The 14115-nt window shown below is 37.8% G+C and overlaps 1 protein-coding gene across 1 annotated transcript in view; it reads left to right on the plus strand.

The window, feature by feature from the left end:
- Positions 1-6064, plus strand: part of IL18RAP (interleukin 18 receptor accessory protein) — a 52293-nt gene extending 46229 nt beyond the window's left edge. The window contains exons 8-10 of the mRNA XM_063458489.1: positions 1532-1675; positions 4157-4336; positions 4970-6064. Coding sequence (XP_063314559.1) covers positions 1532-1675; positions 4157-4336; positions 4970-5370 — 725 coding nt within the window. The 3' untranslated portion in view covers positions 5371-6064. The remainder of the gene's footprint in view (positions 1-1531; positions 1676-4156; positions 4337-4969) is intronic.
- The last annotated feature ends 8051 nt before the right edge of the window (positions 6065-14115 follow it).

Below are 14115 nucleotides of genomic sequence, written 5' to 3' on the forward strand. Positions count from 1 at the left end.
ACCCTATGTAGGGGGAACAGTCTCTATTCTGCTCTGTGTCAGTGTGTATCAGGGATCATTAGGATAGGTGTCAATCCATATCTGCCAAGTGACCCTATGTAGGGGGAACAGTCCCTATTCTGCTCTGTGTCAGTGTGTATCAGGGATTTGACTATCTTTATTCAGATTCAAAAATTACAATTCCAGGAAAAATTTAACAAACATTTACAAGAACATGTTATGCACATCATAGAAACAACGTAAACCTCTTTAAAGCCACAAACTTAAGACAAAAAATACGTACACACAATGTGTAAGGGTTTGAAAGAATATTCTGAATCCTTACATGTTTACTTTATCGTTTGTTTGATTTTTGTGAACCATATATAAACTCCAAGCAGCGTGAAAACTATAAAAACTCAAGTGGCCATGCTGATCAAATTAAATAGTATGCTTTACACAGCGTATAAGGGTGATGTCACAGCACAACGGGAATGTAACAGGGGAAGAGGTGAAAGTCATCCTCCCCCTCCCACGACCCCGCCATATCTGCCAAGTGACCCTATGTAGGGGTAACAGTCTCTATTCTGCTCTGTGTCAGTGTGTATCAGGGCAGGGCTTTGAGGACAGGTGTCAATGTTAGGTGATTTCTGCCCTTTATGGATTAAAAGCAGACTCTGCATCAACTGTGCAATTTTCCATGGGAGTTTTGCCATGGATCCCCCTCCGGCATGCCACAGTCCAGGTGTTAGTCCCCTTGAAACAACTTTTCCATCACTTTTGTGGCCAGAAAGAGTCCCTGCTGGTTTTAAAATTCGCCTGCCCATTGAAGTCATTGAAAATTTCGGGTTCGCGACAACACTATCTGGTTACTCCTTTTCTTCTGTACGTCTCTCAGTTGGCATTTCTCAAAGCCCTGTACTGGTTCCATTTTTTACTTATTTACACTGCTTCTCTTGTTGACCTGATATCATTCTATCGCTTTCAATATCACCTGATCTTTCTCCCCATCTGCTGGATCATGTCACCGACTGCCTTTTCTCGGTCTTTGACTGGATAACTTTATGATTCCCCAAACTCAACCTCTACAACTCCTTGTCTTTCCTTCATCTGAGGCAGTATCTGTCCAGGGCTCTCCTTACTTATGGAATGTCCTCCCATGCCACTTTTGATTCACTCTGCCTCTACAGTTCTTCAAAAAAAATCTTAAAAAGGGTTTTTTTTTTTTTATCTGCTTAACCCTTAACCTTTCATCACTGATAACTTACCTCTGCTGCCTTCCAACCTCTGTACATATTTCCAATTGCCTCTCCCATTCTTTCAGATATATCCAAATAATTTGATACTCTCACTTCCCTCTGTGTATTTGTTCCTCATCCTTTTAAATTGCAAGCTTGTTTGCTCAGGGCTCTCTTCACCTACTGTTCCTGTATGTCAAATGTGTTTTGTTTGTCTTGTTTTAACTATTTTGCAAACTGTGGAATATGTTGGCACTATATAAAAAATTGGAATTTTAATTGTAATGTTTGTTTCACATTTTTGTTTTCAACAGACATTGTATTTCTAGTGTATGTGCTATCTGTTTCTGTGGCAGTGCTAGTGTTTTCTCTAGCAGGGAGTGGAATGATTTATTTTTACTGGATTGAAATTGTGCTAGTTTACAGGAACTATTTGTCAAAGGATGAGACTATTGGGGGTAAGTTTTATCATCTATCATGAGAGATATAGTTTGTAAAAAAAAAAGTGTATGCAAACCTGTTTTGTTTTATTTAACCTTTCATTGTTTTGAGATTCTTTTTAAAAAGTGAAAGACAACTGAAATTTGAATCAAATCTGTGGAAATATTAATATTACACATAATAAAGTAACGTTATATCAAATTAAAATATTGTTTAAAAATGATAAGTATTCTGTGTCAACTTATTTTAATTATTCATAACTTTCAATTGAGTAGTTTATTTGCTTCTTTAATATTAAAGGACAACAAAAATATTGTAGCACGATCTTGTAGAACTGAGGTAGAGGTTCATCAGGTTCTTCTGATCTGTCCAATAGGGAGTTCCAAGTAGAATGCAGAGAATAGAATGTCATATGCCCATAGAACGTCCACTATTTGCGTGTTGCTTGAGCTCCTTATCAGAGAGGGCAGATGAATGTGAAGGTTTTCTTCTTGCTTGCAAGGCCAATCTAAAACAAGTGCTAGTGCAGCTCTGTGCAGCTCCTTCCTGCCATTCAAGCATGGTATTGAATGATCCTATATTTATTTTTTTGAATGTGATCTGTAACATTGAAGAGGTAAATTCTGCATATTGCATTCATAAGTGACTATGAGAAGCATTCTTTGCAACTCACTCTTTTTTACCCTCGTTGGCTATCCTCTTCTTTTTTGTTTATTTTTCTACTAAGTCCATTTTTTTAATCTCCTATTCTTTATTCCATGCCACTTTAAATATAAAGGATAGAAATGGAAATGTTACATTCAATGAATGTGGCTCTATATAGGAAGTGATTTGTAAATGATACTGTTTAAATTAGTGCAATTTGAGAATTTTGTTTAAATATTAAACTGATTTTTGTTTTGAAAACCTAAAATATAGTGTACCAGTAAATATATTTTATACATTATTTGCATATTATCATTTTATATATAAAAATAAAATGGAAAAACATTTTGCTACAGTCATTCGTCAAATAAATGATCCATGTAAATACACTGATATGAAAGTATTGCTGGTATGAGGGGGAGTGACCACAATAAAAGGCTTATGGTGCAGTATTCTGCAAAAAAAAAAAAAAAAAATATATATATATATATATATATATATATATATATTTGTGCAAAAACTATAAAGATTTGTATAAACCAAAAGGCAGCATATTAATGAGGCTAAAACCTTTCAAGTACATTAAAGTTGTAATGGTTCTCGGAGTGTCCCTTTAAATCTAACTATGGAAGAATTCCAATATTTTGATTTGAACATAAAGGTACTTTCAGACTGAGATAAGTTCCTTCTGTTGTATTCTAAATATACATACATGAGCATCCAATGAAACAAGGTTGTTTTAAATGACTTAATATTTATGAATGGTAGCTCTTATTATGTTAATGGAAGCAATGCAATTTAACAATGAGATACTACATAAAGCACAAGTAAGGTCTACCTATACACTTCATCATGACCTTTGAGTAGTTTAGAAGTAGATTTTCTTTTTTAAATGACAGTTTTATGGCTAGTCAGTTGTTGTCATGTGCACTGGAAAATAATATATAGTTAGAAAATACACAAAAGGCAACAGCCAATAATCACGTGAATAGGTAAAATAACCCCATAAAATATTATAGTGACTAGAAAACCAGGTTCTTATCCAATTTTAACAAAGAATATGAGAACTCTGAGAATGGACACAAACTTTGAGGTAGTCAGTAGCTTGCCCTTTGGTAAATCCCTGCTCAGGTTCCAAAATAGTTTTTGCTCACTTGTGTCCTTACAGAGAGAATATTCTGAAGCATATCAGACTGGTCCCACCTGTAAGGGAAATCCAGAACCGAAATGCCAGCAAGCTCTCTCCGCATGAGAGATACAGCAACATCGATAGGCGTTTTGGCTTTTTTGGGGCCTTGTCAGTGAGGTGTAGCTGATACCCCTTTAGGCACAGTGAACATGGGGTCCACATCTGGATTACACTTTTAACTTGGAGAGCCATGTTAATGCATTTAAACAAAAATAAAGAATCTAAAAACTCTGAGAATGGACAAAAGTTTAGAGAAACTCAGTAGCTTGCCCTTTGATAAATCCCAGCTCAGTATTTAAAATAGTTTTTCCTCACTTGTGCCATTGCAGAGAGAACATAATCTGAAGCATATCAGACTGATCCCACCCGTAAATGCAATCCAGAACCAAAATGCCAAGTTCTCTCTGCACAAGAGATACAGCAACCCCAGATGATCATTTCAGCCTTCTTATCCAATTTTATTTAATCAACTTAAGAAAAGTGGAACAAGTTAAATGTCATTATTAAAACTAACAATCACTGGAGAAATAACATAATGCAATTCCATTTATCTATTTAATGCATTCTTATGTATATTTGTTTAGAGTTATCGGATATATGCTTTCAATCGGTTAATCAGACACGCAAACTTGTGAACACACTTATAATGTTTTTGTTTCTTTAGATCATAAGGATTTTGATGCTTTTATATCCTATGCAAAGCACAACTGGGAGACTGATGTGGAGGATTCCATGAACAGTTATAATGAAGAAAGATTTGCAACACAGTTGCTGCCAAGTATACTGGAGGACAAATATCAATATAAGCTTTGTATCCTAGAAAGAGACATTCTTCCAGGAGGAGGTGATGCATGGTTCATGTTTTTGTTGTTTTAAAATTACTTAAAGGGAAAAATATAGTCACCAAAACAACTTTAGCATAACAAAGCAGTTTGGTATATAGATCATGCCGCTGTAAAGAGTCGTCTGATGTTTACTCTTCCTTTATTGTAAATTCTGTTTAATTTAGAATTTCCTGCTCTGTTAATAGCTTGCTAGATCCTGCAGGAGTCTCCTGCATGTAATTAAAGTTCAAATTACAGAGCAGGAGATAAACACTTTTAAAGTGAGGTAGCATGTGATTGAAAATTAAACCATTGGTTTTCTTGCAGGCTGTATCAGTCACGGCCAGGGAAGGTGTGGCTAGTGCTGCATATATACTTCAATTCTAGTTCAAATTTTATTTTCAAAATTAACCAATCTGACAACTTGGTGAGGAGTCAAACTCAGTGCATGAAAAATGCAGTAGTTGCTACAATAATAAAAAGGGGAGCTTGATAGAATGTTAATAGAGTCCCACCTAGTGGGTGAGTTAATCTTCTACGTATAGCTGCTATGTATCAATAGGCAACTAGTCTGCAAGCAGGATTTCTATCAGCCTTGTCAGTCACGGTTGATTTCTTAATACCTTTGTATATTTGTCTTTACTAATTTACAGCTTATATTGAAGATGTTGTTGAAATGATAAAAAGGAGCAGGAGAGTGATTTTTGTACTATCCCAAGAATACATCAGTGGACCAAGTTTGTTTGAATTGGAAGCAGCGGTCAAGTGCTCCTTAGAAGAAGAAGCACTCAGGTTGATTCTGGTTAAGTTTAAACCATTTAAAGTACCTGAGACCATACCAAATGTTGTAAAGAAGGCCTTGAATGCTCTGCCCATTGTCTGCTGGAAGGAGTGCTCTAATAAGACTGCATTTCATGAAGCTAAGTTCTGGAATAAGATCAGATATTACATGCCAGTCCAGCACAGGAAAAGTAAAACAGAAAGCAATGAAACTGAGAAAACCAGCTTTTGTAATAATGGAAATTCTATTTTGATGGAACAGTTCCTAACTTGATAAACTCATGGATCATGTCAGAAAAGAACAAAGTGGAAGAATATGGAAGACATAATAATATCCGAATAGAAGATTCTCTACTAACTATTGAAATAACTTCGTCAAGAAAATAGATTGTTTACAGAGAAAGCTCATTTTGCACCCAAGGAATGGGTTTCAGTAAGCAGTGCCAGCATGTTAGAAATTAATATGATTTGCAATATTTTGTCCCACAATTTCCCATGCAAAATTGCCTACCTTGATGTTTTGTGTTAAATATAACTGATGTTATTACGTTTTGCTAATAACAGATAATTGAAACGCAGAGTTGAAATAAAGAATCTTCTTTCACATTTCATGTACTTAAAAACAACAAAAATAAAGTGCTTTAGAGGACAGATGCCATTCTGGGACAATCCTGTGGTGCAGGTAGCTATATGCATAGGAAAACATTGTGTAAGGAAAACATTTCAGAATATTGCAACCAATGTTCTGATTATATTTTCTTGAAGTCCAATAACCTCTTGTTTACTGACAAACATTCCACAATCCCCAAGTGAATATTCAAAGGCTTTATTTGAGATAATACCTAATAATGAAGTCAGGCACTTTGCAAACTTCATAAATTAGTTATAAAAATAGAGCTGTGTACAATGAATCCCGAATAACACTGCTTCAATAGTGAATTACAGTGATTGTTCTCAAATGCATGGAAAAAAATATGCAGTTCTCTCCCAATAATAATAATAATAATAATAATAATAATAATAAAATATATATATTATCTGTATTTTGAGGATTCAGTACCTCATAAAGGCGTTATTAAAGACTTCCAATACTGTGGTTTATTGTTATTCTTATATTATTAATGTTCTATGAATGTCCTTTCATATTTGAATCGTCATGTGTATCAATTTGCGATGTGCTTAATTATCATCAGGAAACTTGATAAATCCTAAACCAATGTGCTAAATATGGGTTGATTAGCATAGAACATTTCTCTTTATGGAAACTTTTTTTTTAAAGGAACGCACCCAGTACAATAAAAGATCCAGATCATTGCAGTTGTAATGGGGGCAGGAGTGCCATTTTGTAATGTTTTAATTCCGATGTAGGTCTTCCACCACTAGACACTGTTGCCACAGTATGAGGAAGATGTTTTTTTGACTGGACAATGATAGTCTAAGAGCGTCATCTGGTGCTCTAAGCTTATCACTGTCCTCTCAGTGAGAGATTGAGACAAATAGTATGTTTAGGAACAGTTTCACTAGTTAAATGGGATCCACTGGGCCCCCACCTTCACCTCCTCTGAAGCTTAATTCACCTGTATTGAACTAAGCCCGGTAGTAAATGGAGGAACTATTTGGCTTAGTGCATTCAGCTAACACTCTCACCAAATGAACTATTTCTGCACAACAGGGTTTAGATTAACAGAGCTAATAGACAACAAGCACCTGGCAGACCCCAGGTACGTTGTACTTGCTTAAAGGGACACTGTAGGCACCCAGACCACTTCAGCTCATTGAAGTGGTCTTGGTGCAAACTCCCATATGGTTAACCCTGAGCATGTAATTATTGCTGTTTTTATAAACTGCAATAATTGCCTGCTAGTGTTAATTCCTCCTCCAGTGGCTGTCTGCCAGACAGCCACTAGACGGACTTCCAAGTGGATAGGCGACTTTCGATCGCCTAAACGATGCTGGACGTCCTCATGCTTCCAGTGTCTCCGGAATCCCCATAGGAAAGCATTGAATAATGGTTTCCTATGGGGAGATCCTAATACGAGCACGACCATTGCCGTGCATGCACATTAGGTCTTCCCCGTTGGTGGACATCGGCAGGGGAGGAGCATGGGCGGAGCTGAGCCAGCACTGATGTTGACATCGGTGCTGGACGCAAGTAAGTGACAGAAGGTTGACAGAGGGGGAAGCTATAGTGCCAGGAAAATGAGTTTCCCTTCAATGTAGGAGGGAGCGTTGGCACTATAACCACTGTAGTGGTTATGGTGATCGAAGTGTTTCTTTAAACTCCTATTATGTTGCCCTGTGTGTTTGTTTAACTATTCTTTTCTAGATTAACTTTACACCATTTCCTTTCTTGTATAGTTAAGGTGCGTTATTTATTTTCTCTTTTTTTTCCTCAAGGGACTTGATATAACTATCTCTAGCCTTTTAAAAATGTCATCAAAATGTAATGCATATGCATTTTGCATAGGTCACTCCAAGTTCCAAAACAGTACAATTACTCCAAGCATCTATACAATATAATGTATAGGGTACTACAACGCAGCCTGGAAAAATTCCTTTAGTATGCCTAGTGTACGAAAAGCACTTGCTCCTTCCCTCTCCTGACAGTCAAAATGAAACCTAGAATTTTGATCTACAAAGGATTCTATTACAGGTGGTCCTTGTCACGGCAAGGGTGTATAATTTATTATTACACTATGGAATATTATCCTTTAATGTAATGTGTGTAGTAAATGGCACAAATTACAGAGATGGTATTGTTGAGGTCAAAAGGGATTACATCTTTTGAAGCTGGGACCCCCACAGAGGTCAGATGACAGAAAGGGTAGTGTGAATGGCAAAGCAATGTGAAAAAGATTTTACTATATGGATGTGAAGTAATCAAGGCTCTGCAAGGTGTGAGGTTCTACATTTGGAAAAAGTCTGAATGTCTCTTCATCCATTTGGCATGTACCTTGTAAAGGATAGTTCAATCCTTTGATATGGTAATGGGATTAGTTTCATGAAGATCCTTGTGTTCCAGTATCTTATCCAAGTGAAACATTAATACTTACCCACAGGTTAATAATTAAGCCTCATTTTTATTATATTTGGAATGGGACAAGCCCAATCTCTTAATTAAACCTAAACATGAGTTGAACAACTTAAACCGTGTGGTAGGAATTGTGATGTCCGTCCTATTGGATTGGGGGGGGGGGGGGGGAGGGGGCGTGCAACATGTCTATGGACTGGGAAAACAACAACAAATTCATAGAGGCAATTATTATTTCTGTGGCAAGTACAGTAGAGGAGATAACAGCAAAAGTTTATATTTGGCTTGTTGTTTTCTGGAACAAAGGAGGTGGTCACTTAGTATCTCTATAGGTACGCCTTGGCTCCACCCCTGCGTGAGGCGTGGTAATTCACAGGGTATATTTCCTGTGATCCTGAAGGGTGCTAGTGTACTTGCTTGGGGCCTAGATCTAATTTTGAGTTAGTCACCATCTTTCCTTGCCAGAGACCCCCTGGACAGAAGTTGCCCTTTGAAAAGCTAAGTGAGTAATTAGGACTTCTGTATTTTATCCTTTTTGTTTTTATCTGTTGTTGGTGTAAATAATTTGTTTATCATATATTGTTATATGCACTATGACAATTTTTTGCTCATAATAAACATTCATTTATTAAGTTGTGCATTTGTCTGGTTAAGAATCACGTTACCTGAAGAGACTAGTTAGTATTTTTGTAATTCCGTGAATATTGTACTAAGTAATATTTGGTGGGTTTTATTGTTGATTTACCTGGGGGACCAAGGCACCCCATTTATAAATTGTCTTGGTGGTGGCAGCGTTAAAATAGTAATAGTTATATTATCATGTTTAAGTGTGGGTGGTGTTAAAGTGGGATTTTGTCATTATTTCCGGTCCAGTGCAGACAAATAATGAACTTTAACCCTTTCACCACCACAACTACATCACGCACACTCTTGGAGTAGGGTGCGTTCGTGACAGTCCTCACTTTGAGGCCTACCTGTTTTGCGACGGCTCGCACTTACTACCAACTCTTTAGCATGGGGATTTAAGGGATTCCCCATGTTAGAGAGCTGATCTATGTTCAGGGAATTTTCCCCGAACATAGATTAGAGGGATTCCCTGCTCTGGTGTGTATCTCTGCGTTTGGGGAAATTTCCCTAAACATAGACAAGCGCACCAGAGCAGGGAATCCATGTAATCTATGTTTGGGGAACATTCCTCGAACATAGATTTTTGGGGTTCCCTGCTCTGCTGCGCTTGTCTATGTTCAGGGAAATTTTCCCGAACATAGACCTGCACTAATGCGCATGCCCCTCACTTACCATTCCCACTTACATGAGTGGGAATGGAGACACATGGAGGGGCTGGGTAGGGAGAGGGAATGGAAACACACGTTGGGACTGGGGGAGATGTAATGGGAACACATGGAGGAGCTGGAGGAGGAATGAGACACATGAAGGGACTAGAGGAGAGAGGGAATGAGTCTATTGGAGGGTTGGGGAGGGAAATTAGTCATATGGAGGGGCTGGGGGAGGGAATGATACACATAGCGGAGCTGGAGGGAGAGGGAATGGAGACACATGGAGAGGCTGAGGGGTAGGAAATGGTACACATCGGGGGACTGGGGGTAGGGAATAGGACACATGGAGGGGTTGGGGGCAGAAATGAGATGCATGGAGTGACTGGGGGGACAAAATGCATTGGGGGGTCCCAGGGCATTATTTGTACCAGGGCCCTGTGAGTTCTAGTTATGCCTCTGGGTGCTGTTACTGTGCACATGATTGTATTGCCAGAGAGATATCAGAGAGTAAAACTTTCAGCTTTGTAGATCTCTCCCTGACAAGGTGTGGGTGTGCATCATTACTTGTCCATGAAGGAACATGTCTCTGCAGATATAGTGTGCTCCTTTCTGCAGTTCTGAATGCTCAATACAGTGCAAATGCAAGGTTGTATACATGGAATGAAAAACAGGTGAATTCATAGAGCAGATGTACTTTCTATATACCATAAATATGTGTGTTTATAGAAAGTTATTCTTTACTTTGCTGACGCTATTTATACTACATTGTATCTAGTCAATGGTATAGGAATGGATAATACAAATACATATGCACAAGCACACATACAATTTCATTAAATATCTGTCTAGTATTAATATATAAGTAATGTGTAATATATGAGATTACAACCACTATGACTAAGGATTTGTGGGCACATAATTACATTTCTAATACAAGTATATGCCCACAAATCTTACTGTTTATATTGATGCTAAACAGATATTTAATGAAAATTACATTATTTTATTTTTAGAAATTATATTATTATACTATGATATCACTACTAGATATAAAGAATGTAACTAATCTATCCAGGGGAGCTTGAGACGTCTTTAACTGAGCTCATGTTTGCTCTGTACAACAATAATAAACAGGAGAACCAAGTAAGGTTAACCCTGATTTACTGTTTTTTGTTTTTTTAAAATCTTATCACATAAACTATGTACCTAGTTTCCATGTACCGTAATATGTTTTACATGCTTATTTATTTAACCCCTTATCTGTCCCATAGTGTTCTTTACCCTCCCTCCCCTGTCCCATAGTGTTCTCCCCCCCGTCCCAAGTTCAGTATTCATGATTTTCATGTGATCATTACTATCTTTCATTGTGATATATAATCATCTGAACCATTAATCCAAGCATGTCTGTTGAACTATGCACTAGAAAAAAACTATGAAAGATTTTTTTTTTTTTTACATTTCGGCCAGTTTGAACCGTTTTTGGCCGAAATTTCGGTGCACCCCTACTGCCAGCCAATTATAAGTTATTGTTCATACAATCATTGTACTTGTAACCGATACCAATGATAACACCTATGAGGACCTGTATGTTGTACTGTATACTCCTTGCTTATCTCCCTTGTTAATAAAAATATATAGTGATGTCGCGAACATAAAATTTTCCGTTCGCGAATGGCGAACGTGAACTTCCGCAAATGTTCGCGAATGGGCGAACCGGGCGAACCGCCATAGACTTCAATAGGCAGGCAAATTTTAAAACCCACAGGGACTCTTTCTGGCCACAATAGTGATGGAAAAGTTGTTTCAAGGGGACTAACACCTGGACTGTGGCATGCCGGAGGGGGATCCATGGCAAAACTCCCATGGAAAATTACATAGTTGATGCAGAGTCTGGTTTTAATCCATACAGGGCATAAATCACCTAACATTCCAAAATTGTTTGGAATAACGTGCTTTAAAACATCAGGTATGATGTTGTATCGATCAGGTAGTGTAAGGGTTACGCCCGCTTCACAGTGACAGACCAAACTCCCCTTTTAACGCACTGCAAACAACCGCAAACAGTCCATTTGCACAACCGCAAACTCCCCATTTGCACAAGGTTGGATACCGATTGATGGTTCAATATTCTGAGCCCTCTCTGATTTACTGTACACCACTATTCGATATTCCCACAAATTTTATATAGCATTTTATGTTTGTTTGAGACCACCTTAAAAATATTGGATATCGCTAAAAATCATGATCACTATATACTTTCTCTACAAACCTCTAAAACAAACCAAACTACTCATCCATCCGCTATGCCACTTTATCCCACCTAGAACTAGTGCCCAGTTAAAATACTTGACTCTTACTTACCCACACTCAGTCATGCCACACACATTTCACCACTACTCTCACTGAATCCCTCTGACTATGGCTAAATTCATCTTCTACATCAGAACACTACTCCTAAGATTGGGTTGTATCCATGTCTTGGGTCTTTCATTTAGAATAGGGGCAGCTTCGGTCTCCTTCAACACTGACACTCCAGTGCATATTATTAAAAGATTGGGCAGATGGAAATCCTCAGTCTACAACCGATATATTCCTCATCCCGAGACAGAAATGAGGAAAGCTTTTAAAAGCTTTTAAAAGTTTGGCTTTGTAAATCTGATGCAATAAGTGTGTTTTTCTTTAATACCTTTTCACCCTCTTTGCATGAACCCAATTTACATATATTACTAATATGTTTCTGAACATATATATTATTCACTCACTCACTCTCTGGGCTGGCCTAAGACATCATGCTGCCTAGGTCCAACGATAAATGACTATGGGGGATAATGTATAATAAACACAAGTTACTGGCTATGGTGGGGATATTGTATAATAAACACAGGTTACTGGCTATGGGGGATAATGTATAATAAAAACAGGTTACTGGTTGTGGGGGGATAATGTATAATAAACACAGGTTACTGGCTATGGGGGAGATAATGTATAATAAGCACAGGTTACTGGCTATGGGGGGGATAATGTATAATAAACACAGGTTACTGGCTATGGGAGGGATAAGGTATAATAAACACAGGTTACTGGCTATGGGAGGATAATGTATAATAAGCACAGGTTACTGGCTGTGGGGGGATAATGTATAATAAACACAGGTTACTGGCTATGGGAGGATAATGCATAATGAACACAGGTTACTGGCTATGGGGGGATAATGTATAATAAACACAGGTTACTGGCTATGGGAGGGATAATGTATAATAAACACAGGTTACTGGCTATGGGGGATAATGTATAATAAACACAGGTTACTGGCTATGGGAGGGATAATGTATAATAAACACAGGTTACTGGCTATGGGAGGGATAATGCATAATAAACACAGGTTACTGGTTGTGAGGGGATAATGTATAATAAACACCGGTTACTGGCTATGGGAGGGATAATGTATAATAAACACAGGTTACTGGCTATGGGAGGGATAATGTATAATAAACACAGGTTACTGGCTATGGGGGAGATAATGTATAATAAACACAGGTTACTGGCTATGGTGGATAATGTATAATAAACACACACAAAAAATGCAGCTTCAATATTAATCTAAATTGTATGCTGTCTAGGAGGTGGGAGGGTCTGGGAGGGAGGGTCTGCTGCTGATTGGCTGGAATGTGTCTGCTGACTGTGAGGTACAGGGTCAAAGTTTACTCAATGATGATGAATAGGGGGCGGACCGAACATCGCATATGTTCGCCATCCGTAGCGAACGCGAACATGCGATGTTCGCCAGGAACTATTCGCCAGCGAACCGTTCGGGACATCACTAAAAATATATCATTAAAAAAATAGGAGGCGCACAACATTTCACTCTATGAGTACAGAGAACCTTATTTTGTTGAATCTTATAGCTGTTTTTCTGATGCCCTTAATGCTAGCCTCACTTAGTATACAAATATACATTGCACATGTTTTGTTGTCTATGCATTTATTTATTTTTATTTAAACTTTAAGAGCCCACAAGTAATTTTAACTTTGTTTATGCCATTATCAGCATATGAGATTGTGACATGGTTATGATGTCATAATTTGACAATTGTTTCTCACCAGTGCATGAGGGAACACTCACTCAATACTGAATTGGCTGCATTGCTGTTCAGTGTGCTAGAGTTGTCCTTAGAGTTGTATTACTAATTTTATCAAAAATCCACACACAGTGTTTCATACACATTTTAAAATTGTGGTACTGTGAACAAACAGTTGGAAACAAATATGACAGACGAGGCAACAGTCCTTGACATTGAGGAAACGATATCTGAGACCAAAGATTCCAGTACAAAAAGTAAAACTGGATGGTTTCAAAATCTGATATTATGGATACGTTTATTTTGGACAAAACTATGTGATTTCATAAGGTGTCTAAGACTGCGGGTTTGCAATTGGTGCTCGTTCGCCTGTTTTGAGAAACTGAACATTACAGGGTTTTTCACAGGCAAAGGAAGAGCCGAAAATCTCACCTGTGAGCAAGACATCATCAACTTCCTCAACAATAACCGCAGCAAAGTAACCGGAGACAAGAGCAAGCCCAAGGAAATTGAGGTACATAGCTTTATTAGGAAGTATTAGGCTTGAGTAGACCCTTAATGTACTTGTAATATATGTTATACATTTCATATTTCAGCCATAAAAGTTATATATTGTTACAAAAAAATGGAAC

Source organism: Pelobates fuscus, chromosome 1 (genome assembly GCF_036172605.1).
Source record: "Pelobates fuscus isolate aPelFus1 chromosome 1, aPelFus1.pri, whole genome shotgun sequence".
In the NCBI taxonomy this organism is placed as follows: Eukaryota; Metazoa; Chordata; class Amphibia; order Anura; family Pelobatidae; genus Pelobates; species Pelobates fuscus.